The 26,117-nt window shown below is 32.5% G+C and overlaps 3 protein-coding genes across 5 annotated transcripts; 1 reads left to right on the forward strand and 2 right to left on the reverse strand.

Annotated features, from left to right (window-relative positions):
• Positions 1-541: 541 nt before the first annotated feature.
• LOC114735367 (transmembrane protein 87A) lies at positions 542-11,406 on the reverse strand. Of its 2 annotated transcripts, XM_028923061.1 has the most exons (7): positions 11,403-11,406; positions 10,475-10,477; positions 4,699-4,955; positions 3,282-4,215; positions 2,576-2,671; positions 2,209-2,345; positions 542-1,037 (listed from the first exon to the last, which is right to left on the reverse strand). In XM_028923061.1, the coding sequence occupies exons 3-7, from the start codon at positions 4,953-4,955 to the stop codon at positions 884-886; spliced, it is 1,578 nt and encodes a 525-aa protein (XP_028778894.1). In that variant the 5' UTR covers positions 10,475-10,477; positions 11,403-11,406; the 3' UTR covers positions 542-883. The 2 variants fall into 2 exon arrangements, with proteins under 2 accessions (XP_028778894.1, XP_028778893.1); XM_028923060.1 differs by lacking the exons at positions 10,475-10,477; positions 11,403-11,406 and having other exon boundaries at positions 4,699-5,142.
• On the forward strand, positions 11,379-13,949 carry LOC114735368 (WRKY transcription factor 55-like). 2 transcript variants are annotated; one of them, XM_028923062.1, is made up of 3 exons: positions 11,379-11,840; positions 12,407-12,544; positions 13,189-13,949. In XM_028923062.1, the coding sequence occupies exons 1-3, from the start codon at positions 11,419-11,421 to the stop codon at positions 13,679-13,681; spliced, it is 1,053 nt and encodes a 350-aa protein (XP_028778895.1). In that variant the 5' UTR covers positions 11,379-11,418; the 3' UTR covers positions 13,682-13,949. The 2 variants fall into 2 exon arrangements, with proteins under 2 accessions (XP_028778895.1, XP_028778896.1); XM_028923063.1 differs by having other exon boundaries at positions 12,410-12,544.
• Positions 13,950-16,151: 2,202 nt separating this feature from the next.
• On the reverse strand, positions 16,152-18,543 carry LOC114735360 (probable WRKY transcription factor 70). Its single transcript, XM_028923052.1, has 3 exons — positions 18,017-18,543; positions 17,467-17,568; positions 16,152-16,842 (listed from the first exon to the last, which is right to left on the reverse strand). Exons 1-3 carry the CDS (start codon positions 18,385-18,387, stop codon positions 16,386-16,388), a joined length of 930 nt encoding a protein of 309 aa, XP_028778885.1. The 5' UTR covers positions 18,388-18,543; the 3' UTR covers positions 16,152-16,385.
• Positions 18,544-26,117: the final 7,574 nt, after the last annotated feature.

A 26,117-nucleotide genomic window follows, 5' to 3' on the forward strand; every position in this document is an offset into this window, starting at 1 on the left:
CACGTGTGTGAGTGTGATGTTTTATCAGCACCAGTATTTATCTGATTTATACCATTGGTTTCTTTTGAGGAAACATCGCTTTTATTTCTCTCCTTATCCAAAAAAAATTATTATTTTTCTTAGAATTTGAATTGCTTTGAAGAATATACCCTTTTTTTTTTCTTTCTTTCTTTTTTTTTGGCCTACACTACCAAACTTCGTGTGCCTGGCTACACTTTTAGTATTTTTGCGGCCATCTCAAAAGATGCATATGTAAACACATTCCCTCCAGCACTTATTAAAAACATATTTTAACAAAAAATATTATAAGTTGCCTGGATATTAATTGTATTTTTTTAAAAAAAAATTGCTCCTGTATAAAGTTTGATGTAATTTTCTTTTGTGACTTCGGGACAGGGAGATCCAAATAATGCTTCTAAATACGAGTAATTTTAGGATTTTCTTTTTTAAATTAATGACTTTACCATCTCTTCTTAGCCTTGATAAGGCTTATAATAAAAAGGAGGAGTATATATTAAGCTAGACACATTAGACACAAATCTAAGAAAAATAGATAATTTAAATTAATTATACATTATAGGTAGGCATATGAGAAGGTAACCTTCATTTAAAACTAGCCACATGTTGATGTTTAATTTTTTTATGTTCACCTATTATTTTTGTTTTGTCCTTTACACATGTTCAATAGATCATATTTGCCTAAAAAATTCTCTACCAGACGAAGAATTCCCTCTTCCTTTCCTTCCCCGTGGAGACACTTGCTTTCCCTTGTTCAAGGCCCTCCCCTATATTTGAAGAGGCACAGCAAAGAATGGAAGGCGAAATTCCCTGTAAGAATTCGTACACAACCTCAACTTCAAACGCAGCATAGAAGCAGGCGCCATTACTCCCTTTTGTCCTCCTCTCGATCTTCACCAAGGCCAAACACATGATGATCTGCCACGGCGGCGGCTTTCCTTTCCTTTCTTTCCCCAGACACCTTCACTGCTATGGCCTCTTCGTCAAAGTCTTCCCCTGCCTCCTCTGAGTATGCATATCTGCATAACAACAAAATTCCGATCAACTTTAAGCCTATCGTGAAGGCCTTAATATCCACCAAATTATGTGACATGAGGCCATATTAGCAGGTTAGAATAATATATGATATGATCAAGTGTAAGTGAGGGACAAGTTTAAACAGAAAGTAGAAGCTTCCATGATTCTAATATGACATGAGACACGTCAAGTGAACATCCAGCCAATCTTCCAAGTCAGCCTTCGAACTGAGAGGGTAAAGTGTCAAGCAAAGAGTAGCAAAAAATCCTGCATTTAGTAGAATTAGAATGAAAGCGGGCGTAAATGGGAAAGATCCTTGGATGAGATACCACATAGTTTTGAGTCAATGAATGGTGTCACCCCTATAATTCTTTTTTTTTTTTAAGGAACAAAATACAATAAATAAAGAAGCCCAATAGATCTCCATGGTGTTTGAAGCTGTCTCCTGAGTCCAGCACTAATATCACATTTCTTCATAAGCTATTGTCTGAAACCTAGTGGTGCGCGTAGGAATACCTACCGGTTCAATAGATGGACAACAAAAATCAAGGACACACACACACACACACTCTCTCTCACTTGATCAGTCAATAATGTATTTTGGCGCAGAAGTCCCTTTGAAAAGAAAACGGAGGTTTTCCACCGTTATGAAACTTGAACATACAAGCTCTATCCTCCTACTCACTTAAGCCTTAGGATCCTCAGAACACAAGTTTCGCCTAAATTTAATAACATAATCAATAAATCAATATACTTAATAAATGAAACTGCATCATCCATAAGTTATGAATAATGCAGCTCATACCCCTTGCAAAAGGAAAGGTGTTTAGTTACTCTACTTCTTTATGCTATGTCACTGTATGTTTTTATATAATTGAAAGAATTGCATTTTTATCTACTTTCCCCATCCCTAATTCATATCATATCACAAAAACCAAAAACCCAAGTCCCCAGTAACTGTCCAAAAGTTGAAGAAACATTGAAATCAGAAGTGTGGTGCAGTTTAGATTTGAAAAATCGGGTTTATGGGATGTGAGTCGAGAGACCATCATACTTAAATGTTCCATTAAATATGTGGCAGACATGAAAAATTTAGAAATTCAGCAAAATGTGTCCTGGGCATCAGTACTTAAGAGATGAGAGGTGAGAAAGGGTAGATAAGTTAGATTATACCTGGTGGGATTTTGAGATGGGGCCCAGAGAACACAGATTACCGCCAAAAGAATGTATGCAAGTAAAGTCCAGAAAGCTGGGATGATCCAGGCTCTTCGCCACAGTTCACTCAAAGGGTCAGATGCATTGAAGTACAGCTGAAGAAAAAATAAATCTGTTAGTCTGAGCGTCTTGTAATTATTAATATCTATGTAGCATGAAAATGAGAAACAAGACTATAATTTAAGAGAACCATCCTGACCCTCGTTATTTAAGAATTCCTCAGAATTATTTGACGGATTAGATAGAAAACCAACTTGTTTACTCGAGTCTATTTTCTTTGATGGTCATTAATAAGCATTGCAGATAATAAGGAACAAAGAACCACCTCATATCCGATCCAAATAACTGAAAGCAACACTGTCACCGCGAGGGCATTGGTAAATTTTCTGTATAGTTCAAGTTTGGCGGTACTTCTTCGAGTCTGCATGCAAGAGACAAATGGACGTAATCATCAATAAAGGAGAGTCAAGCAAATAAGATGTAAATGATATTCGATTAAAGCGAAGGCAGAACTATCAGTAATATTCTAAACCAGAATGATCATATCTCCAGGTACTGCTCATGTGTTCTTGCTTGTATTATAACAGTTCCTGAGCAAAGGAAGTCTATTTCTTATAAACATTTGAATTTACACCAAACTGAACAATATTTTCTTAGGAATTTCTAAAATATACATGTAGTTAATTCAATCATTTACCAGTCCCAAGCATTTAGGATAATTTTCAACAGCAGGTTTGAAAGAGATAAAATGCAACAGAATGTATAACCTAAAACTATATAACTACATAGGCATAGACCTGGCTAAATAGTTAAAGGAATGTTTCACATAGTTCAGTGCTGTTTACTTACTCTTACCCATTGACACTCACAACTATGACCATAGAGTGTCCACTATCAAATTTCATAGAATAGTACTGAGTTCACTAAATTTTTTCCCTCCTCTCAAAGCTAACAAGCACTGCAGACAGTATTTAGCAAAGACGTGGATCATAAGAGCCGGGGGGGGGGGGGTTTACTAAAAACAAAGTTACCTGAAGCTTTTCCAACGTTTTAGATAGCGATGAAAATATCCAAAGAATAAAGCATGCATCCAATAGAGCAACAGGCAGCACCAGAAAAAGCCTTGTTTTTCCAGAGAAGTCATTAATATTACCCAGATGTTCAACCAGCTCAAGCGCTTCAGAAGAAAGAAAATACGCTGCACCAAGAAGAAGTACCCTTGTGGTTATAGCTCCAAGCGTCGGGCGCACAACACCATAACCCATGGAAACCACTAGAATAAGAAGCCGTGAGACTGTCTTCTTCACAGCAGTGAAGGTCACAGCCCATAGTGTAATTCCCATTGGTCTGGTTCCAGTGGAATTGAAATTTGCATACTCAAAATACCAGAGGGCCATTTCACACATTCCAAGACCAATGACCGCAGTGATGTGGTAATGCAGTTGTATTATGTCTTTCCAATATTGCACAAACCTTAGAAACCAGAGTAGGCCTAGAAAAAGGTAAGCCAAAGACATAAAACCATAAAACGTCATCAGTGGCATCATCTTGCCGGGAAGATAACCATCCGGATTTCTCCAAACAGTTCTTCCACTGATTATTGTACCCTTCAGTTCAGGATCACAAAACATAAAATACAAGTAATACATCCCAGTACTGTTTATTTCAACATTTTGGAGAACCATTTTAGTCTCTTCATTTTTCCCTTCAAAGAACGTCTGTAGACGTTTGGGACCATTAGGATCATCAGGGTCTTCATGGATGATAACCTCCCCCACCTTGCAGGAACCATCCTTGGCAAGTTCCGGGGTGCAACATATAGCTTCAGAGTTCAAATAAGCACCTCCAATCTTCTTTCTGTCTTTTACCTTAACTATAATAGCTTCAACCAAGCCTGTTCTTTGCTGCATCTCATTCTTCAGGGCAGCAGATTCTTTCGTTCTTCGAAAGGTGATAGACTCAAACCTGATTGTTCATGAGATATAAAGCAAATTAAAACCTCGGAAATTCATTCTCACATGGTACAAAAAAGCCATGAAGATCCATTTTGATCAGTTAAATTTTCCTCCCCAATATTCCCTTGATTAAAAAGGCTACAGCAATAATCATATTGTTTATTGACTTCTGCCACGATTTTGTTGGACATGGCAATGGTTGCAGACTCTTATCAGCATCGTAACGCACCATTTCAATCAATAATGATAAGAGATATCTGTGACATTTTGTGCATTCAGTCAATAGCCAACATCATCAAAATGAGTCAATCCGGCACCTTGACAAAACAAAAACAAATTTTCCATCGAAGAAGGCGACAAGAAAGAGATGAACGACCATGAATTTTCGGGAAAAAAGACAGATCAAATTCGCCTAGTTGTTCCCAAAGCAAACGGGTACGCCTATAAAAAACGAAAGGAAGCTAAAAACGAGTACAGGATAGCTCCAATTTACCTGATGAAAGATTTCCCACTAAGGAACTTGTCCTCCGAAGCTTGTGTGTCGTTAACGGAGACACCTCTGGAGGCATAAAGACCTTCACTACCACCATGGAAAAAGAAGGAATTCGCACGGTGAATAAAAGTTTCGTTTTGATATTCGTGGATCGAAGCGCCCACATGGATGATTGAGCAGCAGCTCAGATATATAATCACAGAGGCGATAATATAATGCCCAATCAAACCCAGATCAGATGGCGAAGGAGGCTTCATCTTTCTTTCTCTCCAACTATGCGTCCTTCGCTCCCAGACTGACAGATTTCTCTTTAATGTGAAACAGTGAAAAAGATTAAGGTTACGCTAATGGAATCACCTTTTGGAGTCATTATAGGGTAATGGGGAATTAAATCAAGTTACTGAATTTCCGTTTCTGTCTATTGAGGACGAGAAACACAGTAAGGTTCCTTATTGAGCAATAAACATGGCAAAGAACATGACAGCCATATCTGGACGCTAATATGATTTAGGATATAGTAATGAAATGGATATTATAAAACTAATGTTACTTGTTGGATAGCCAATCCTGGTTATTATTTTATAACATTCAAATGTAAGTAGTAAATACTATTTGTGGTTCTTAACATAAAAACTAGTTAGTGGATTTAAACAGTTTCAGAAAACTAATTGAGTTAGTTATTTATAATAAATGAATTTTTTAAAAAAAAATTCTTGCTAATTAAATATATTAATTAAAATTACTATTATTACAAGAAATATTTTGAGAAAAAAAGATAAACATAAAAAATAAAGTAAATTAAAATTTTACATTTAAGATAAAAATAAAATTCAAACAACTTTTTATGTTAAGGGCGGAATGTACTACTTTGCTGATTTTAGAAAAGTTATGTCGGGGCGTCTTTATTTTTAAGACGAATATTTCCGTATAGTATAATTACTTATACTATATGTTGGCAATATATATATATATATATATATATTAGTTATGTGGTGCTTGGATACCTCAAAATTACTTAAAAAAAAGTACTTTCACATTATTTGAGATAATTTTTTTTCATATATTTATTTTGCATTTTTCGGTTCTATTTATAAGTCACTTTCAACATATTTTATATAGACTAAAAAAATTATTAAACTTCATTAATTTTCATTTAAAATTTAATATTTTTTCAATTTTATCTCTATTTAATATACATTATTTTTTTTTTTATCTGAATATACATTATACTTCACATAAACAAAGTTAATACAATAATAAATAAAAAATAAAATTGTACACTCATATAAAAAAAAAATTTCACTACCCTATAAATATAACTAAAAAAATATATTATAAAATTACTTTTAAAATTATGATTTGATTTTTATTTAAATATCCTCTTAAATTATATTTAATGCGGACTTAAATTCGGAAACTCGTCTAAACATAAAGAGGGGTGTTGTTACTGTGACAACTAGTTATTGACTCAATGCCCATGATTATTCGGTGAGGGTAGGAAAACAAAACTATAATTTTAAAAGAGAGAGAATCTTAAAAAAAATATTTTAAAATTTTAAAATCTCAAATTAAGAATAATTACAAAAATACATTGTCATTTGTTTTTTAAATATTGTCAATTATTATTAAAATTTGATGAATAAGACTGATTTCAAATTCTAAAATTTAAAAATATGTTTTTGAAATTCTCCCTTAAAAAATTGTCGAATGACAGTTTTTTTATTAAAGGGATAAGTACTGATGCCCAGACTTATAAATGAAATTAAACTTGTCATCCCATACTTATAAAAAACTTTTATATTACTATCTCTAATTTTTAATATAAGATTTAGATAACTAATTTATAAATATTAATTAAATTAATTATTTATAATAAATAAGTGTTATTTTTAATAAAATATTTTTTTAATTATATGTATTGGAATAAAAATTATTTAAACATTTGTTATTACCATGACAAGTACTTTGAAAAAAAAAATTCTATTGATATTTGCGAAGAAATCTGCAAACCTCTTTTTTTTTTAAGAAAAAAATAATAACAAAAAGCTGCTGTGTTGATTTTTTTTTTTTTTTTTGGATACATTATTGAGTCTTCTTTTATCGGACGGTCACTGATTGACAAGTCTGGTTCATTTCGGCCCGGTATGGAGCCTTTTCCTAAAAGGAATATAGAAATGACTCGGTTTAAATGTTTAAGCTGAATATAATGCCACCATATCAATATCAATATTACTAAGTAATATATAAACAATATAAATTATTTTTAACAAATAATGATGTTTGATATGAAAAAATAAAGCAGTTTTTTAGATAGAGGATGAGAAAGTACACCGCCTTATAATTACATCACGTTGTGAGACAATGTACTTTCTCGTCTCTTTTATTGGATTAATTTTTTGAAAATAATTTTATGAAAGTCAAAATAAGATATAAGAAAAATTTTATCTCAACTTGTATAAAATTATTTTTTTAGGCCTATAAAAAACAGTTTTTTCTCATGTCAGAATACACCAAACTAATAAACTATAACAGAGTTATAAAATATTTTTTAAAGGAAAAAATGAGATGAATTAGACTGCAAGGTCTATCTAGATCATAACTAAATTTAAATAGTATTTATAGAGACATTTACATATTATCTAGTGACGAAATTTTCATGTTAGTACTGAGATTTAAACACAGTTTTTTAAATTGCTAGTCAAATTCTCATAGACTTAATCAACATCATTTGGTGCGCGTGGGTAAACATGTGATGGAATTATTTTATTGTACAGATATGAATATTTATGTCTGGCAAAAAAAGAAACAGGAATAAGAATATGCATGAATATGCCTATTGTCCACTTATTTATCTAGCCACCAGTAGTAGTCTAGTACACGTGGCTTGTTGTGTTTTTTTAAATTTAGTTCCAAGACACTAACTGCATTTAATATTATTAAACTTGTAGTATTTTTATTTCATTAAAATGCGGCCATTGGAAGGAGAAAGCAGGATTTCAAGCACTAGCCAGGAGGCCAGAATTGCCAATCAAGTTATTCCTCAAACACAAGTTAAGGCAAAAACGGCAATGTATTGAGCAAAGTAATTAGCTTTTATATGGGAGAATTACAATGAGCTCCCATGTAAGGAAAAAAAATTATAAAACAAATTCTAAAGATTGTTATTCTCCACCTAGAACTTGTTGTTACATGCTGCTCAGATTGTTATTAGATCTTTTAGTAGTTATTTCTCTTGTATAGAACTTAATTGTAATTCTCCTTTTTAATATCTTCATCCGTTTGATTCGTTTACATGGAAGGAAATATATATGTATTCCTCATGCATCCCATTATTGTCACAAGTTAACTCAAATGTTGTAATGTTATTTATTAGAATTAGTTTCACTGCTCATCACAATAATAACAGCTATCATAATACTCATCATTATAATGAGATGTGTAATGTTTAAATATAAATTCAATTTCCTGGATTTAAAGATTTTAATTAATAATTTGTAAATAAAAATATTTGTTTAAAAAAGCTGATAATTAGGAAATTATTTTTATTTTAATTCTTGTACGTATTAAAATAATATTTTTTAAATAAAAAAATTAATTTGTATCATCCAAATTATATTTAGACGGTGCATGCGAATGCGTAACGGTGAGGAATTCCTAATGCTCATAGGTCTAATGTCTATCTACTTAGCATCAAAGCTCATTCCCCCTCAAACCACTACTTCGACCCGTAAAATACTGTTTCGATTCGTACTTTGTGGTTTTTTTTGGGGACCAGAATGGTATCTCTTTTTTTTTTTTTTTTGACTGCGTCATATTCCGTTCCCATTAATTAGATTTTATTACGTCCATAATGGTTTGATCAGCCAAACATGTCATTAAAGACGCGATAACTTATTAAAAAGGGAAAAGAAGACGAGGGGCAGTAGGGTTGGTGGGAATACATAGAAAGTCAAGTCCATTGCATCAATTTTCCCTTGTTTCCATTTCAATTGTATTTGAAACCACTCCCACTCATGGCAATTTGGCTTTGAATATGTATGTTTATATACACATATAAAGCCACGCAAACCACATAAACGTGTGAAACCACATATATTACTCTATGAACATATATATTTTTATATTTTTATATATAGTAATGAAGTTAATTAACACGGCTTATAGATCGTGTGGGACATTTCATTGAAATCAAACTTGAATCAAATCATCCTGTGAATTCAGTGCATTTATTATAATAATGTCTTTGAACAAAAAAAATTATACTTGTTTCCGAATTTGCTTTTTGTTTCCTTTACTCAGACAGTCCTCCTCTCAGTTCGGTCACAGTTCAAATTAACGCTGAATAATCTCCAGCCACAATTTCAGATTTGGGTTATCCTAAAATCACTTAAGAAAAATATTTTTACATAAATCGAGATAAAATTTTTCTTGTTATTTTAGAAGTGTTTGGAACATCCTAAAAGTATTTTTAAAAAGAAATTTTTCGTAGATTGAGACAAACTCCTCTATATGTCTTGGTTTCTACCCACATACCCCCGAACGTATATTGTAAAATTATTTTTAAAATCATGATTTAGTTTCTATTCAAATGTCCCCTTGATATTTGACATACTACTTTTGCTCCTTAATTGGGGTTGAATTTGATTCTAAATATAAGACATCAATTCACTCTGTCTCTTTTTTTTTCCTTAGAATATCCCTATTGAGTGCAAGGAATTCCAACCAATGGATCTTTCTAATTTAATACACATAATTGAATATAATAGTTTAAGAAGATCAACGCATATTTATGACAAATAACTAACTTAAATTTTTTATTATTATTTCTAAATTAATTTTTTAGCTCTTATATTAAGGTATGGAGTATCAATTTCTTATTTAAGTTAATAGCTCTTATATTAACTTGGAGTATATTAATGAAAAATGAATAATAAAGTAAATAGAAATTGAATTAAAATTGGACGTTGTATTAAAGTCTCAGCATTTAAATCACTAAAAAAAAAAAGAGCACTCAAGATAAAGTGTGCACCAAAAAACATATGCAGTGTAGTTATCCTTCCAACTTATATACAGGACAAAAGAAGCATTGTAGAATATTACTATTTGTGAGAAAAATGTTGAAGGAACATGACGAAAGGTTTTTTTGGAAAGTTTTTTATTAATCAGTGCACAGAAGATATTCTTACAAACAAGTGACATTGTATATTAATGCTACCAACAAAACAGAACCTCATTGGTGGAGCTCCATATCGGACAAGTGAGATTGGCGTCCATTTAATGATACATAGGACACGAGACGAGACCGTTCTTTCTTGTCCAAAAAAAAAAAAGTCCAACCACTGGGCATTAGGGAAGGTCTACAATTTATTATTGATACATCTGAGCAGGAAGAAGTCTGAGTTTAACTACTATGATTAGGATCGAGCAAAAAAAAAAAAAAAAGACAACTATGATTAGGAAAGCTCAATATTCTGGCCCGAAAAAACTCAATATTTAAATAATATTCAAAGGAAGTGAAAATTATGTACCCTCGTATAAAAAGCTAAACGAATAATCCATATTCAATATAACATCTATTTTCATTTTTCTTGCATATGTTAATTAACTTAAATCTTAGGAAAAAATAATACATTTTTCAAAAAATTAAATTATTATTTATTAGAAAAGATTTAAGCTATATTAGAATATGCAAGATTCCTTATATTTTTGACTTGATCATAAAGTAGTCTTTAAATTAAACTTCAACTCAATATAACTTAGTCCCTTAATTTTGAACTGGCTGCCCTTAAATTCTAACTCAATACAACTCATTTAAAATATTAGTTCCTAAGTTTTAGAAAATAAATTACATATTTTATGAAGCTTAAGGACTAAAATTTTAATTAATTAAATAGTTAAAACTATAAGAATTAATTCACAGTGAGTTAAAGTATAACAATTGGGTTTTAACTTAATAAAACTATAGCAATTAATTAAGTTGTATTGAATCAAAATTTAAAAATTAAGTTATACTCCGAGTCCAAGCTATAGCTAGCAAAATATTAACTTTTCGGAAAATAGAACTAGTTGGGGTTAATTTTTCGGGTCAAATAATTTGGTAAGCAGATTGGACCAAAGAATCCAGATCCCCTGCAAAATCCAGCAAGTTTTCTCTGCGCAGTCAAGGATATATAGTGATTAGTGAATTCACGCCAAGGATGATTTTCCTAGAACCCGGGGCTAAATCGGTTCAATTACGTTCAAATATAATCTCCCAAAGACGAAGAAATTGGAAGCCTCAAAGAAGAAGAAGAAGAAAATATTTGTGACGATATGGTCATAGGTTCAACGCCAAGAAAATTCATCACAAATAAAAGAGGTCCAAATTTAAAAGAAGCGGTTTAAATGGGCAAGAATTCTTCTTCTGGACCCAAACAAAACAAAGTTGTGATACTTTGAAAGTTTCCCAGCACCTAAGGCGCTGACCAGGTCTTCGCTTAATATTCCCCTTCTTTTTCTTTCCTTGTACCGTGTAAAATGAAACAAAATGCTAGCTTTCTCTCTCTCCTGTATGTCCCCAACAGCACCATCACACTCACACATATATATAGAAGCTAACAAGAAATTTAGTGCCATGTTATTCAAACCCGTTTATATATTCTAAGGATTTTCAGATAAACTTCATAGTTCACACCTAGCGAGCCAAGTTAAATTCAGAAGGACACAGAGAGATAACTAAGCATGGACGAGGACGTTACTTCTTTGATTCAGAGGGCCTGTGAGTTAGCCAGAAACCTTGAATTGAACCTGCCCAGCGAATCTCGTGATTCGATATTGAGGTGTATTGATGAGATTGTGGCGAAACTGAATGCTGCTAAAGGGAAGTTGATGGCGGTGTCGTCGTCTCGTGACGAAGAAGCTGCGAAGCAGGAAATCATACAGCAGCATCCTTACATGGCTTCTTCTTCAGCTTCTTCGTTCTTGCAAGAATGGCTCTCTGCGAACAATCGGTTTGTCCAAATACCGCAACTTCAAGCGCCGGCGATGACGGCGGCGCCGCCCAGGGGCACACTGCAGATGATGACTGACTTGGGTGCGAGAGATGTAGATGCTTCTGCAGAAGGTGATGTTGAGGCATCTCCTTCGTCTCGACGGCGTAAAAGGTGACTAGTATTAATTTACACTGTCCTTATCTGGCTTGGAATAATATTATGAATTCCGGTGAATAGATAGATATACATATACACAGGTATACATATATATACGATGATTGTGACTTGCATTGATCTAATCAATCATTCTCTTAAATATCTCGTATGTGTTGTATTGCCTTCTTTCTAAAGTATATGTGAAATGGAGATCATGAGCTATGTTTATATTGTGTTGTGTGGTACTAGTATTAGCTTTATATATACATACCCCACAAGAAATGAAAAGCAAGTGTGTGCTTTTGAATTTTGGATGCTCTTTTTGCTTAAAAGCGAGAAAAGAATTTCCCTACATCTTTCTTGGTAATTAAGCAAATTCTATTACATGTGGCTCGTGCTGTATTGGCCTTTTGCTTTGTATGCCGATCGAGAAATCCAACCAATGATTCCTAATAACAAAGGCAATGATTACTTCATAGTACTAGACAGATACAATGTTGCTTCAGCATATGGAGTTGTTAATTATATTGATGGGCATCATGCTATGATCCGTGCTTATAATTGTGTTGGTAATGTTATAGCAGGAAGGATGATGCAGAGAAGATGACATTCACGGTTCAAGCAGTTCAGTTGGGGAACTCGGATAGTGTCCCACCAGATGATGGCTACACTTGGAGAAAATATGGCCAAAAAGAGATCCTAGGCTCTAATTACCCCAGGTAACATGATTGCTTTTACACACACACCCCAAATTCAAATCAGGAGGAATTTACCATTATAAAGAAAATAAAAACTAGTAGAGCCGGGGGTGGTATATATATTTGTGCAAATGCCTGGGGTTGGTGTTAATTAGTTCATTAAACTAAACATAGACACCCAAATGGGTCCATGCATGTTTGAGATTGGTTAAACTTGAAAACAAATATATCTTACATTGACACATTCAATTCAAAGCATTACAGATCTAATTACGACCTTTCTGCTTTCACATCCCCATCTCACTAACTCATAATTTTCTATCCATACGCCCTAGTTGACTCATTCCCACCCAGCAAACTATAGCTCGTTGACGTTATGTATATGTGTGAACACACACACACACACCTGTATATGTCTGCCGAGGTTTGGCACATCCACTTTAATCCTTGTAGGTATATATAGTGACCCACTTCATTATTGCCCAATTGGCTACAGATGAAGACAAATTTCCCCTTTATTTTCTTTTGCCCAAATTTCTCCCTTTCTTTCAGAGTAAGCATCGGCAAAAGCAGGATATGTGTAGAGGATTGATTAATTGGATGGATTAAATATAATTATGTGACTGATTAATAAATATTTCGAATGATAATATTATCATTTGCAGGAGTTACTTCAGGTGCACCCACCTGAAACTATATCACTGCCTAGCGAAGAAACAAGTGCAGCGTCTGGATAATAACCCTAACATGTTTGCAGTAACATATAGAGGAAGCCACACTTGCCACATGTCGTCCACAGCTCCATCTCCTTCAGTTCCACCACCACACCTAATGATCTCACAGCCACAAGACATAGCACACATTAGTACGACTTCTTCCTCCCAATTGTCTCCTTCTTCTGCTTCGGTTCCTGGTTGGTTGCCTTCTGTCCACCTCGGCCTCCTTGCCCGCGGGGGCAGTGGTGGTGGTGTTACTCAGGCTGGTGCCGAGGCTGGCGGCGCCGGCCCCTCCACCTCGAGATTTGGAGCTGATTACCCGGTGGCAGATATGGCTATGGACATGTTTCATTCAGGTTCTAGCAGTGGTAATAATAGCATGGAGTCTCTCTTCGCTTCTGCTGATGAGAAAAATGAAGCAGGCGACAACAAGAAAAGCTAAAGAACTTTCACCGATTTTGCAGGAGGAAACTTTTTTGCTAATTTAATACTTTATTTTCTTCCGGCAAACCGCCGGCCGGACTGCCAAGAATTGCTTCAGCTTAATTGGGAGATTTTGCAACTTAATTATGCCATCAAATACTTTAGAAGTTGATCATATATCCCTCTCTAGGCTTCTAATTAGTCTGCTCAGTTATAATCCCTTCTTAATTTTCCTCTATGTTCAAGTTTACAGGATGATCTAAATGTGCAGGGAAAAAAATTCTATTATCTCAAGTGACAAATAAGTTTCTTTTTGCCGATGGAAAAAAAAAATTTTTGGTCACTTGTGATGGCAGACCATTTTTTCTTTTGGGGGAAAAATTTCATCTAGCTTCTTTGGAATTATATATGAACAAGGGTATTAGGACTTAAGAAGGGGAAAATCAAAAGAGGGATTTGTAATTGAAAATCTGGGATTTATAATCAACTTCTAAAGAGTTATAAGAGATAGATACAAACTAGAGCTAGGTTGGGTTAAACTATTTACATTCTGGCTTTTGATTTATAGGTATGCTTTTGGTTCATGAATTGATGAATTCTTAAGCACACCCATGATAGCTTTCATCTGTAGAGTCATTTGATGCTGATGATTAATCAGCGAGGACGATTTCGTAAAAGAACTTTGTAATGTAATGTGTTTGTAATTTTTTTTCCTGCATAAATGTATTTCTTTGATACGGTGAATATATGCATATCATTCATTTTGATTCTACTTGCAACTTAGAGTGGCAATAGTACCGAGAGTGAATATTAAAAAATGTGGAGGTTAATTTGATTAGTGTGTCTTAGATGAGTCTGTTGGTGGCTCTGTTACTGGGGCTAAACATCCACCACTTTTGTACCTATTAAAATAAAAAAATTTTAAAATATATAAGAAATGTAAATTTAATTTGAATCATCTAAAATCGATATGGTTGGTTCAAATTAGGATGATCACGATGATGAGCACGGAATATATTCCCAGGAATTTTCAAAATTTCAGCAATGATTTGAGTTTGAGGGAGCGAAGTTTTTAGGTAATTTCCATTAATTATTGTTTAATAAATTATACTACCTCCGGTCCTTAATATAAGATCTCGTTCGACTTTTATTTTAGTCTTAATTATAAGACTCCAATCCACTTTATCTCTCATATTTATACATTTTTTCAAAGGTAGTCTCTCTAATAATGATATTTTTAGCTAATAAACTTGATTAATAAGGATATTTTAGAAAAGACAACACCTATTTGTTACAAATAACTAATTTAACTTATTTTCTTAATCTTATAATTAGGATCCGAGGTAGTAGGATAGTTTCTGGAAGAATGGCTTTCACGTATGGCGGCCGTAGATAAAGATATATCTAGAAGCTTATCTTCTTCCTGAAAATGGCCTGGCCTCCAACATACTCCGCTCTCTATTTTTTTTTTTTCCATTTCGGTCAACCATGCGTGCTTGCAGGGTTGCAGTGGCCAATTTTAGAGAATTTCAGAGAGGAATACCAATTGAGAATTAAATTAATCTTCTTTCACCGTATTACAACGACACAAATTAAAATAATTGAATGTATATGAACAATTCATATGTTTGACTTGTAAAAACAAATCAGAGCAAGTCTGGATGGGTACAGAAAAACTAGAGTTTTTCCATTAATTAAAAATATCTAATTAAATTTATAATCATGATATCTTTTTGTTTTTTTTGGGGGGGATTAGAGTTGGAGCATCAATTAATCTATGTTTAGCATGACACTAAACAAGTAAACATCAACTAGAAAAGGTTGAACCCTTTTAATTAGGTGAAATAAGAAATGGGGACTTTTCTCTATGGCTGTCTAAGAATCTTCCACAGTTGCTGGTGTTGGTACTGTGCCACATCGCTTTAACGTGTTGAAGAGGAAGTCATGACTTGTATATCCTGAAATGACCAACAACAACTTTACACATACTGAAAACGATCCATTTTGTTACCTTGCAAGACTCTGATCAGATGTTATCTTGTTTTTTTCCCCACTTGCCTCCCATTCATTAAATTACCCTTCCTATACGTTTTCTGTCCTTTGGGCTCCACCCATACACTGCCTTCCAACCTTGGCTTCTTACCCTTTTTTGATTTCGACTTCACAAAAACATATGTACACTTCACACACACACACACACACATAGACACACACACATACACCACACAATATAATGCCCTTTTCAAGTGGGAGAATAATCCTCTTCTGATTCTTAATATAAAATATAATTAACCAATTTGAATAGATTAAGGATGTTAATTAAATTAGTTAATATGATATGTTTTTTCTAAAACACTCTAAGTATCTTTTTAATTTCATTCCTTTCTTTTCTACTTGATTATTATTGAAGAAACATCAACAGATTAATTTGGAATTAAAAAAGTTCATAATTATATGAACTAGATCTTATATTTAAGACCAACATCAACTTTGACCGGAGGAGTATTAAATAATCACAAGATTCACACACATTATTACAGGTTACATATATCAGATTGATTATTAATGAAACTCCCTAGGAACAATAATGATCAAATATTGTACGTACAACAATGTTGAAAAAATGCGAAAAACCAAAATCTAGAGATTATCACTATATATATATGGAGAGATGCTTCAGTTATGATGAGTTACGGAGGAACTGATGATGAATCCCATGATCTCTATCCATCGAAGTGGAAATCATCAGAGGCAAAACGAACAGAATCATATTCCACCCCGAAATCCAAAGAGCCAGAACATGAATACACAGTATCTGCATTATCAGACGACCCCAAAGGCACCATGGCAGCCTCGGACAGATCCTTAAGGTCCGACCACAAAATGGGGTCGTCCAAGCCGCTGTTGGTGAGATAACTCGGTGTCTCCTCTCTGGGATGATGATGCTCTTGTTTTATGGGATGGACCTTTATTACTTCGTTTGGAATAATCTTTGAATCTGCGAAGAATGGTTCCCAATTACCAGATTCTGTGACCACTTGGGGTGTCTTAAGGATGTCTTTACATGTGTGATATCCGATGTACGTGATCTGGTACATTTCAGGATTCTCTTGGATTCGCTGCACCTGCTTGACTGCCCGACAACCTTGTTCATACTTGCGAGTGCACCTCATGTAGCTCCTGCGACACATCGAAATGCCTATGTTTCATAATACGGATCATATAAATATATACATATATATAGAATTGTTTGTAAAGTACAGGAAGAAATCGCACAGGTATTATATATTAAAAAAAAGAAAGTATTGTGTTGTGCTTAATGTAAGTTTCAAACAGGTGTCACCCAACATGACATGATGAAAACGACTAATGGCTCTTTCTTTTTAAAACGTTTAATGTGCTTTGCACAGGAAGCACGAATCATGATGGTCTGAAAGTCATGTTTCCACCCCTGGTGATGCCGAAAAAACAAGGCTAGTTTACAGTTCTAGCAAAAGACTAAAGACTAAAGTAATTAAAGTGATTCCGATATTTGTATATGGCCAAGGCTCAGATTTTGTTTCTTTGGATAAATATATATAATAGCTTAATGAACAGTGAAAAGCATGAAATTTGGAACAAAAACACGGAAAGAAAGGATAAGGGAAGGAAAGGACTAGACAAAAATATGCCCAGGTTTTAGGAAATTTTTGACATAAAACACATATATAAACTAGACAGAGCCTGGAATTAGTCGTATTATATATGTGTGCGTCTATATAGGGAAGTACTTTGTCGGAAGAGGAAAAGGAAAATAATGATTACCTGGGGAATTTGAAATTCAGGATTTCCTTCTGTCCGTACTTTCTCCATGCATGCTCATCATCCGCAGTGGAAGATAATACGGTCCGCGTTTGCTCAGTCCTCCTGCAAAAGGATGCAACTTTTTAAGATTCCAAGCTTGTGTTCTTCCATGAAATATATGCAATCCAAGTGTGGTGGTTTCAGAAATCAGACTCTGAAGTAGGAGAAGAAAAGAAATAAAAAAGAATTAATCTTTTCCCATTGCAAGGAAACTGCTTTCGATTATCTAGGAACCCTACCTTTTGGATTTACTAAGAATGATCGAAATTAGCTGATGCGGTTTTCTCTCCATCATTGTAATAAGCATAAGTCAGGTAAAGCTGAAAGTTTTATTTTTTATTTTTCCCATTTAAAAAGAAAAAAACAGCTTTACCCATAATCGCGAAATGTGTCCGTACAATTCCCAATTCATCCAAATCTCTGGCAATACAAGCCCCGTTGACTAGGAAGTGAACAAAGAAGTCACAGTTAAACACAGATCAGAAAACACACAGAAGAACAAGAGTTTGACCTTCTTTTGTAGCAACCCCTCCGGCTCTTGGTGGCCGGCGCCGATCTCCCTCTATTCTCGCTCGCATCGGATGACTTCCGGTCAAGGCAATTGTCAGCGGCCGGCGGCTCATTCTCACCGGAAACCACCAGATTCTGAGCAACCTCGACGTCAGAGGACGAAGAAGTGAGAAGAGAAAGAGAGTGGGTGAAAGATCTAAGAACTATGGCCAAATGTTCATGAGCAGAAAGAGTCCCATCAGCATCGAAAGGCTTCTGAAGCAGAAACTTAAGCTGGGAAGCAGACTGGTAACCCTGGACGAGCCCTTCGATGACATCTATCTTCTCCTTCTTGGGCGAGAGCAAGCTACTTTCTTGGGAAACAGTGGCCATATATCTGGTCAAAAATGGCGGAAAAGAACGTAGGTGAAGGATCTGTGAGGATTTGTGGGGAAAGTTGATGGTAAGTTTGAGGAAGGGGGGATGATTGAGGGGAGCGATGAGATGAGACGTGAGAGAAGAAAAGAAGTGAGGAAGGAGATAATGGACTTATAAGAGGAAAGAGAGCAACAGTTGAATGGAAATTGTGGGGAAGGGGAGGGGGAGAGAGAGTGTGTGTGAGAGTGAAACGCCTAAAATTTTCCAACTTGCTTTGCTTACAATGCTTCACATGACGTTGCCCTGCTGATGCACATCCTGACGCACTGTAAAACTTATTTAATAACGTTAAGTAAAACTTACTCTCTTATCTTATCCTATTTATAAAACATTTTTAATATATTGTATATAGATTAGAAAAAAAATTTTAACTGTATTAACTCTTTATTAAAATATAAAATTTTTTTAACCTTATCTCTATTTAATATATACAATTTTTAAAAAATAACTATCTAGACTATAATAAATGAAAGGTAAAATAATATATTCATACTAAAAATTTAATAAAGTACTCTTCCGGTCCTTAATATATGACAATTGTTGAGTTGGTTTTGATTCTAAATATAAGACTTATTTATCAATTTTTTCTAAATTATCCCTATAGATACTCTCTCAACCATAATCAAGTAAAAGAGGAAGAGGGGGTATTAAGAAAAATGATTATGGTATTTTAGAAAAAACGTGTCATATTTCTTATAATTAACTAACTTACTTAACTTTTTTAATCTAATCAAATTAGTTAAATGTGTCTTATATTAAAGATCGGAAGAGTAACTTATAAATAAGACTAGAAAAAATATTCTTTCTCTGTATTATAAATAAGACAAGAGGAGTATACAGCATTAGCTTTAAAAAAGGTATGTTTATCTTTTATCAAATATTTCATAACGAAGACAGCAAAAATTGTGCTCGAGTAATAAATTCAAATTGTGAAAGCGACAACTATCTTGTAATTGGGATTTGAGGGGGGAAAAAACACACACACAATTAATGTCCCTTTCTGTTGATTTTGGGCCAGGGTGTTTATTATCTCTAGATCACGGTTAGCGAGCACTAATTAATTCAATTTGTTCTTGGATGTAATAAAAGAAATTTGATTAAGCGCACAATAACATATCTGGGATTAATTTTATTCCGCGATGCGCGCTGGACCATCGCTAATCTCAATAATAACTGTATTTAAATTTTGCTCATGAATTTGACTAATTTCATGTGTCTTTTTATGATCCAAGTATTATCCATCCTCGTGTATTTATTTTTTTAAAAAGCGATAATTTGAGTGGACAAAACATTTCAAATCGTGCCATTGTACAGTAATATTAACAAAATGACGGGACTTTTTCTTGAAAATCATACTACCTTGCTATATAAGGGTTTTGTTTAACTTTTATTTTGATTTTAAATATAAGATTTTAATTCATTTTGTTTTTCATATTTATATATTTTTTTAAGGTAGTCCTTCTAACAATGATAATTCTAATTAATATAATTAATTAGTAAAGATATTTTAGGAAAGACAATACCTATTTATTACAAATAACTAATTTAACTTCTTTCTTTAATCTCTTCGGATTAGTCAATTAGCTCTTATAATTAGGACCGAAGGTAGTATTACAAAAGTTATTATCACGTGTCCAATTCATGCAAACCTATAGTTATCCATAGTTTAATTTTGTGATAGGAGTAGCATTAATTAAGGCATATTTAGCCTATTAATCAACAAGATTAGGCCAAGATAGGTTGTATTCCACACCCCAAACACAAGCTTCGTTAGTTGTTGCGGCTATTTATGTTGTTTGACAGCTCATCAACTTTTTTACCCACGATTATACGCACATATCATTTAATTCTCTATTGTCATATTATCAGATATCCACTTAAAGGAAACACTGTAATACCCACACAAAAAAGAGAGTAGAATTTGTGCAGAAATAATATATTATCTCCATCTAATATTTAATATAAAAACTAATTAAAATTAGATTTAATTTTAAATATAATACACCAATTTACTTTATTTTGTCATTTTTTAAAAATATTTTTATTAATTGCAAATTAAAGATTTCCACGAGAGGATAAGAGTGTTAAAGGTCAAGTAATCGTGGAGCATCGTTTGAGAGAAAAGACGGTGACAGCGTTGCCTTAAGCTGACCGAATAAATGTTTTTTGATCCTATTTTAGCAACTGGTATATGAATTATGAAATACATCTTTAATATAAAAGTTAGCTAACTAACTTAAATAGGTTAAAAATTAATTAAACTAATTATTTATAATAAATAGGTACTATTTTTCTTAAAATATCCTTCTCACTTAAATATATTGATCAGAACTACTATTATTATAAATACCACTTTGAAAAAATAGATAAATATAAGAAACAAAATAAATAAAAATCTTATATTTAATATCAAAATAAAAATTAAATAAGTTTTTATAGTAAAATAAGAGATAATAAGTTTCAATTGTGGACCACCGTTGGAAAAGACAGTGACAGCTATGTTGCCTTATCTTGATCGAATAAATCTCAATTGATCCAATTTTAGCAACTAGTATATGAATTATGAAGAATACCTAACCATGTGTTTTATTTGACGGAAAGATTATTTTAATTAGAGTTCAATTATATAAAATTCTTTCAACTATGTAAATAATTATTCTATCTTCTGCAGCTTTATAATAAGCCTTCATAAACTTTTACATCTATTCAAATGGTTTTCGTATTATTGATTTTGTTTGTTATTTATCTATAAACAACTTAAAGTTACGTTTAAGAATTTCATATGCATACAGAAATAAATTTAAGAGAATATAAAATTATCCAGCTTGGGATTATCCACCTAGATTTAAAAGTTTATCCTGTCTCAAATAAAATTATCTCAAATGAAAAGATACTGTGCATGGCCAAAAAAAAAAGGCCTGGGAAACTTATTCTTGAAATTGTAAAGTTTAAGAACATTATTTATAACAGTCTAGCTTAAAAAATTATGTAATATATTTTTTAATTAGAATAAAAATGCTACACCGAATCATTTCGAAATTAAATAATGTCCGTGATGCACGACCATAAAATCTTCAGCGGTGCTAGAAACCAAATAAATTGTTTTTAAACCCACACAAATTAAACCATCTCTTTCTTTTCTGTGCGAGGATGTGAATAAATAAATTAAAATTATGTGGAAAATGCACGATTATACTAAAATCATTTTCATCTGGAGAGACTACTTACGATGGGATCATTCAGATATTTTACTATTCCTTCACAGCGAAGTAGGAGTCACATCAACTTGGTTTTGTTTCGTGCGGATGCACTAAGTAGTGGCTATGAAATTTCCATCCTACATTTTACCAAAAATATTACTCTTCCGGTCCTAATTATAAGACTCAATTGATTTATTTGAGGAGATTAAGGAAGTAAGTTAAGTTGGTTATTTATAATAAATAAGTGTTATCATTTCTAAAATATCCTTGCTAATTAAGTATATTGGCTAAAACTATCATTATTAGAAGGTTTATCTTAGAAAAAAATGCATAAATATAAGAGACAAAATGGATTGGGGTCTTATAATTAGAACCAAATAAAAAGTCAAATGGGGTCTTATAATAAGGACCGGAGGAGTACTACCCTTTCTTTTTAATATAAGATCTCATTTAATTTTTATTTTGATTTTAAATATAAAACTCTAATTCACTTGATCTCTCATATTTATACATTTTTTCCCTAAGAAAGCCCCTGTAATAATGATAATTCTACTCAATACATTTGATTGGTAAGGATATTTTAAGAAAAATAACACCTATTTATTATAAATAACTAACTTAATTTATTTTTTTAATCTTCTCAAATTAGTCAATTAATTTTTATAAATAAGGCCGGAGGTAGTATTGTTTTCCGGGGCCAATTCCATCCCTCCCTGAGTAGCAGCTAGCAAACGTGTCCCAAATGGAGAATTAAAACAGTCCAGATATGGACAGGCAAGGGAAATAAATATTACCCATCTGGATATTTGTGCCACAAAAAGAATTATTTATATTGATAAATATTAGCCAACGTCTGCCCTACTTTTAACAAATTTTATATAGATTAATAAAAATTTTAAATTTTATTAACTCTCATTTCAAATTTAATAATGTCTTGATTTTATCCTCATTTAATATATAATATACCTCATGAGAACAAAATCAACATCATAAATAAATGATCAAGTTGTGCATTTTTGTGAAATTTTTTTCTCTTTACCTTATAAATATGATCAAAAATTTTCTACCAAAAGAGTAGTTGATAAAAATGTAATCATACTTTATAAAAGGTGTGGATTAAAAAAAAATCTTGCTTGTTAATGCAAATACTACTTCTGGTTCATAATATAAAATCTAATTGACTAATTTTTCAATTGCTAAAGAATGCTACCCTGCAGTTGCACGAGAACTGGTCTCTCGCTGGGGAGACCGGAGATAAAAGGGATGATCTCACGGAGTTGGAAGTTTTTTTTTTTTTTGGTACAAGACGGAGTTGGAAGTTCGATTGCCAGCTTATTGCTACAGATGATAACTTTGTGGCAGACACACTAGTAAAGATAGTCCTGAATGATAACGTGGGTTTTCTTATCCTAGGCCCCAATAGTGTCCGTAACTTTCTAGAGCTCGAAGGAACAGGATAGTTTTTTTGCTGTTGTCTCTTTTGCTTTTCGCTTTTCGTTGTATCTAAAAAAAAAAAAAAAAGCTTGCTTCTTAATGCAAGTATTACTTCTGATTCGTAATATAAAATCTAATTAATTAATTTTACAAAACTAGTTAAGTTATTTTTTATAATAAATATATGCTGTCTTTATTAAAATATCCTTACTGATTAAGTATATGAGTTATAACTATCATTACTACAGCATAGGAACTACTTTGGAAAAAAATAGATAAATATAATAGACAAAGTGGATTAAGGTTTTATATTTAGGACCAAAATAAAAATTAAACAAGCTCTTATACTATCTCCGATCCTTAATATAAGACCTTGTCTGACTTTTATTATGGTCCTAAATATAATATCCTAATCTACTTTGTCTCTCATATTTATGCATTTTTTTTTACAATAAAACCCTTCTAATAATAGTAGTTCTAGCCAATATACTTGATTGGTAAGGATATTTTAGGAAAGACAACACTTATATATTACAAATAACTAACTTAACTTATTTCCTTAATCTCTTCAAATTAATCAACTAGCTCTTATAATTAGGATCAGAAGTAATATTAAGGATAGGAGTTAGTACTTTATTGATAAATGATTTATTATAAATATGCTAAGAAGCGGATGCCCTCAACCTTAAGATTTGTTTTGGTTTTGATGTCTCAAAACCTAATTCAGTTAAATTTTAGTTTTTTTAAAGAAAAGATAAAAATTCTTTCTTCACGCAAATAGAGCTAAACTTCTTTTATTTAATTACACTACAAATTAAATCTTATCTTTAGAATTTAAGGTAATATCAATTTTTTAATTTCATGATTGATTTTAAGATGCAAAGGAGTGTTTGGTATTAAGCAGGCTCATAAATCACAGGAAATGTCTTCAGTGGCAATTAAATTTGCCATCAGAGCAAAAAAAAAAATTAATTGCCTCTGAAAACTCAGCTTTTGAATCGAATATGTTGTTAGAAGTACGAACCAAAAACGTTTTTTTTTTTTTTAATGAGACAAGTAGATGTTAATTATTTTTTTGCGGTGAAGAATTATTTTAATACTATAGGAGTACTACTCTGCTTCTCATCGAAAAAAAAGGAGTACTACCCTGCTAGTGCATTTATAATGTGCTGATCCATAAGAATTTAATGCAGACAAATACAAAACAGATGGAGGACGCCTCATTGAAACGATCCTGTGTCGAAAACGGTTGTTGAGAATACTGGAAGATAGCGTAAATGAGCTGTATAATAGGGACAATAACCAAAAAACAAAATGAAAATTTTATAAATACTAAATAAAGAATGTTAACAAAAATTTGTTATAATTCAGATTTGTCTATACCAGATAAAATTGTCTAACCAAACTTAATTTGAGATTTATAATTTATAATTTCTTTTTCTGTCACTCTCTCTGTACAATATGCTTTAATATCTTTCTTGTCATAAGGAAAATCTAAAACAAATGTCTACGTGGGTTTTGTGTAGCATCTTCCTTCGTTATACAATTCATCTTATTTCTTTTTTAAATTGAGTAAAACAATTAATTATATTAATTTCTTTTAGTAATGGTTTGTAATTAACACGTCGTAAATATATAATGATGATTAAGTGCCAAATGTGTTTTTGCAGGTTTTTTCAATGACCAAGTAATGAATAATTGAATGTATACTTATTGGTTTGTTTACTAAATAACCAGTTAACATATCTCACTTAAGTTCAGTTAATGGATTGAATAATCTGAAGCCATGGCCATCAGTAATATTTTATCTATTTCTTTTTATAAATGTTTTAAATTTTTAGCACACATTAGGAAATATGATTAATTAGTGTTTTCTTGGATTTTTGAAACTAATTTATAATTAATTTGTAGATTTTCCTCTTAATCTAGAAATTCATAGAAGTTTTTATCCTGTTCTGACTTCTGAGAGATATCGTTGCGACCCCGTTAGCAACCAGCTAGGCATGGGGACAGACGTATGTTTAAATAAAACGACATAATAATCTTATCTTGAAGCAATGGATAAAATATTGATCACTTTTGACCAAAAGCTTTATTCCCTAATAGCCGTCTCCTGCTCTAACACAAAGCCCTTTCCGTCACGAGTGTAGAGATATTTCTGGTTAAAAAAAAAAAAAAAAAGCCTAGAGATAGGTTTGAAATGGAACGATATGTTGAGGCCTGAGGGTCATGTTCATCAATTAACATGAAGAATAAGTAGGGGTGCTAAGCAAAGTATCACCTCTGTTAATTTAATATAAGACCCAATTGATTAATTTATAAAAATTAAAAAAATTACTAAATTACTTTAAAGTATTTATATTCATTATTTTTTTAAAACTAATATGTCTAATTTATAAATTGATATATAATCTAATAATACATATAAGAATTTAAAAAAAATCACGCAACATGCTATAGCTAAGTATTTTTTTTATCCATGATATCAGAGGTTGGGTTAAAAAAAATTATGATCCAACATAAAATACGTTGTCACAGAGAGAGAGGAGAGATGGCAAAAGTGTAACATTAAATGAAATTTTGTCATTTTCAGGGGTGAGATGGGAAAATTCTGTCATTTTAATCAGGATAAATTTAATGACTAAACTTTTACTTCTTGATATGCAAGAAAAGTTAATTATTTTCTTATATCATGAATTGGAGGGAGTAATTTAATAATTTTTTTAGATTAATCAAATTTGGTCTTATACTAAAGACCAAAAATAATGTTATTATTCATTTTTTATTTATTTATAACATAGGGGTGATGAACTGAGCAGTTGGATTGGGGTTTTCATGACAAGGATGACTGGGAAATGGGACCTGGTAAGCATAGCGGGGTACGGTGGTCAAGGGACAGCCATTGGGGTGGAGGAGATCAGAAATCTAATATGAATGCTGGTTGAATTTGAAGCTCATTGACTCATCTGTGGTACAACGTTTGAAACTCAAAATGATATGATTGATGCTGGTCGCGGTACGTAACGTTTATGGCATTCTCAATATGGGAAG

The sequence above is a fragment of the Neltuma alba genome, unplaced genomic scaffold, assembly GCF_004799145.2.
Source record: "Neltuma alba isolate B1F8T4 unplaced genomic scaffold, ASM479914v2 tig00013204_pilon, whole genome shotgun sequence".
Taxonomy (NCBI): Eukaryota; Viridiplantae; Streptophyta; class Magnoliopsida; order Fabales; family Fabaceae; genus Neltuma; species Neltuma alba.

Coding starts and splice junctions, on each gene's coding strand:
- LOC114735368 (XM_028923062.1), top strand. CDS start 11,419: ATGGACGAGGACGTTACTTCTTTGATTCAGAGGGCCTGTGAGTTAGCC. Junction 11,841..12,406: donor TCGTCTCGACGGCGTAAAAG/GTGACTAGTATT, acceptor GTAATGTTATAG/CAGGAAGGATGATGCAGAGA. Junction 12,545..13,188: donor CTAGGCTCTAATTACCCCAG/GTAACATGATTG, acceptor TATCATTTGCAG/GAGTTACTTCAGGTGCACCC.
- LOC114735360 (XM_028923052.1), bottom strand. CDS start 18,387: ATGGCCACTGTTTCCCAAGAAAGTAGCTTGCTCTCGCCCAAGAAGGAG. Junction 17,569..18,016: donor AGGGGTTGCTACAAAAGAAG/GTCAAACTCTTG, acceptor ATCCTTTTGCAG/GAGGACTGAGCAAACGCGGA. Junction 16,843..17,466: donor CTGAATTTCAAATTCCCCAG/GTAATCATTATT, acceptor GATGTGTCGCAG/GAGCTACATGAGGTGCACTC.
- LOC114735367 (XM_028923061.1), bottom strand. CDS start 4,955: ATGAAGCCTCCTTCGCCATCTGATCTGGGTTTGATTGGGCATTATATT. Junction 2,672..3,281: donor AAACGTTGGAAAAGCTTCAG/GTAACTTTGTTT, acceptor TCTTGCATGCAG/ACTCGAAGAAGTACCGCCAA. Junction 1,038..2,208: donor CCATCTCAAAATCCCACCAG/GTATAATCTAAC, acceptor GTTGTTATGCAG/ATATGCATACTCAGAGGAGG.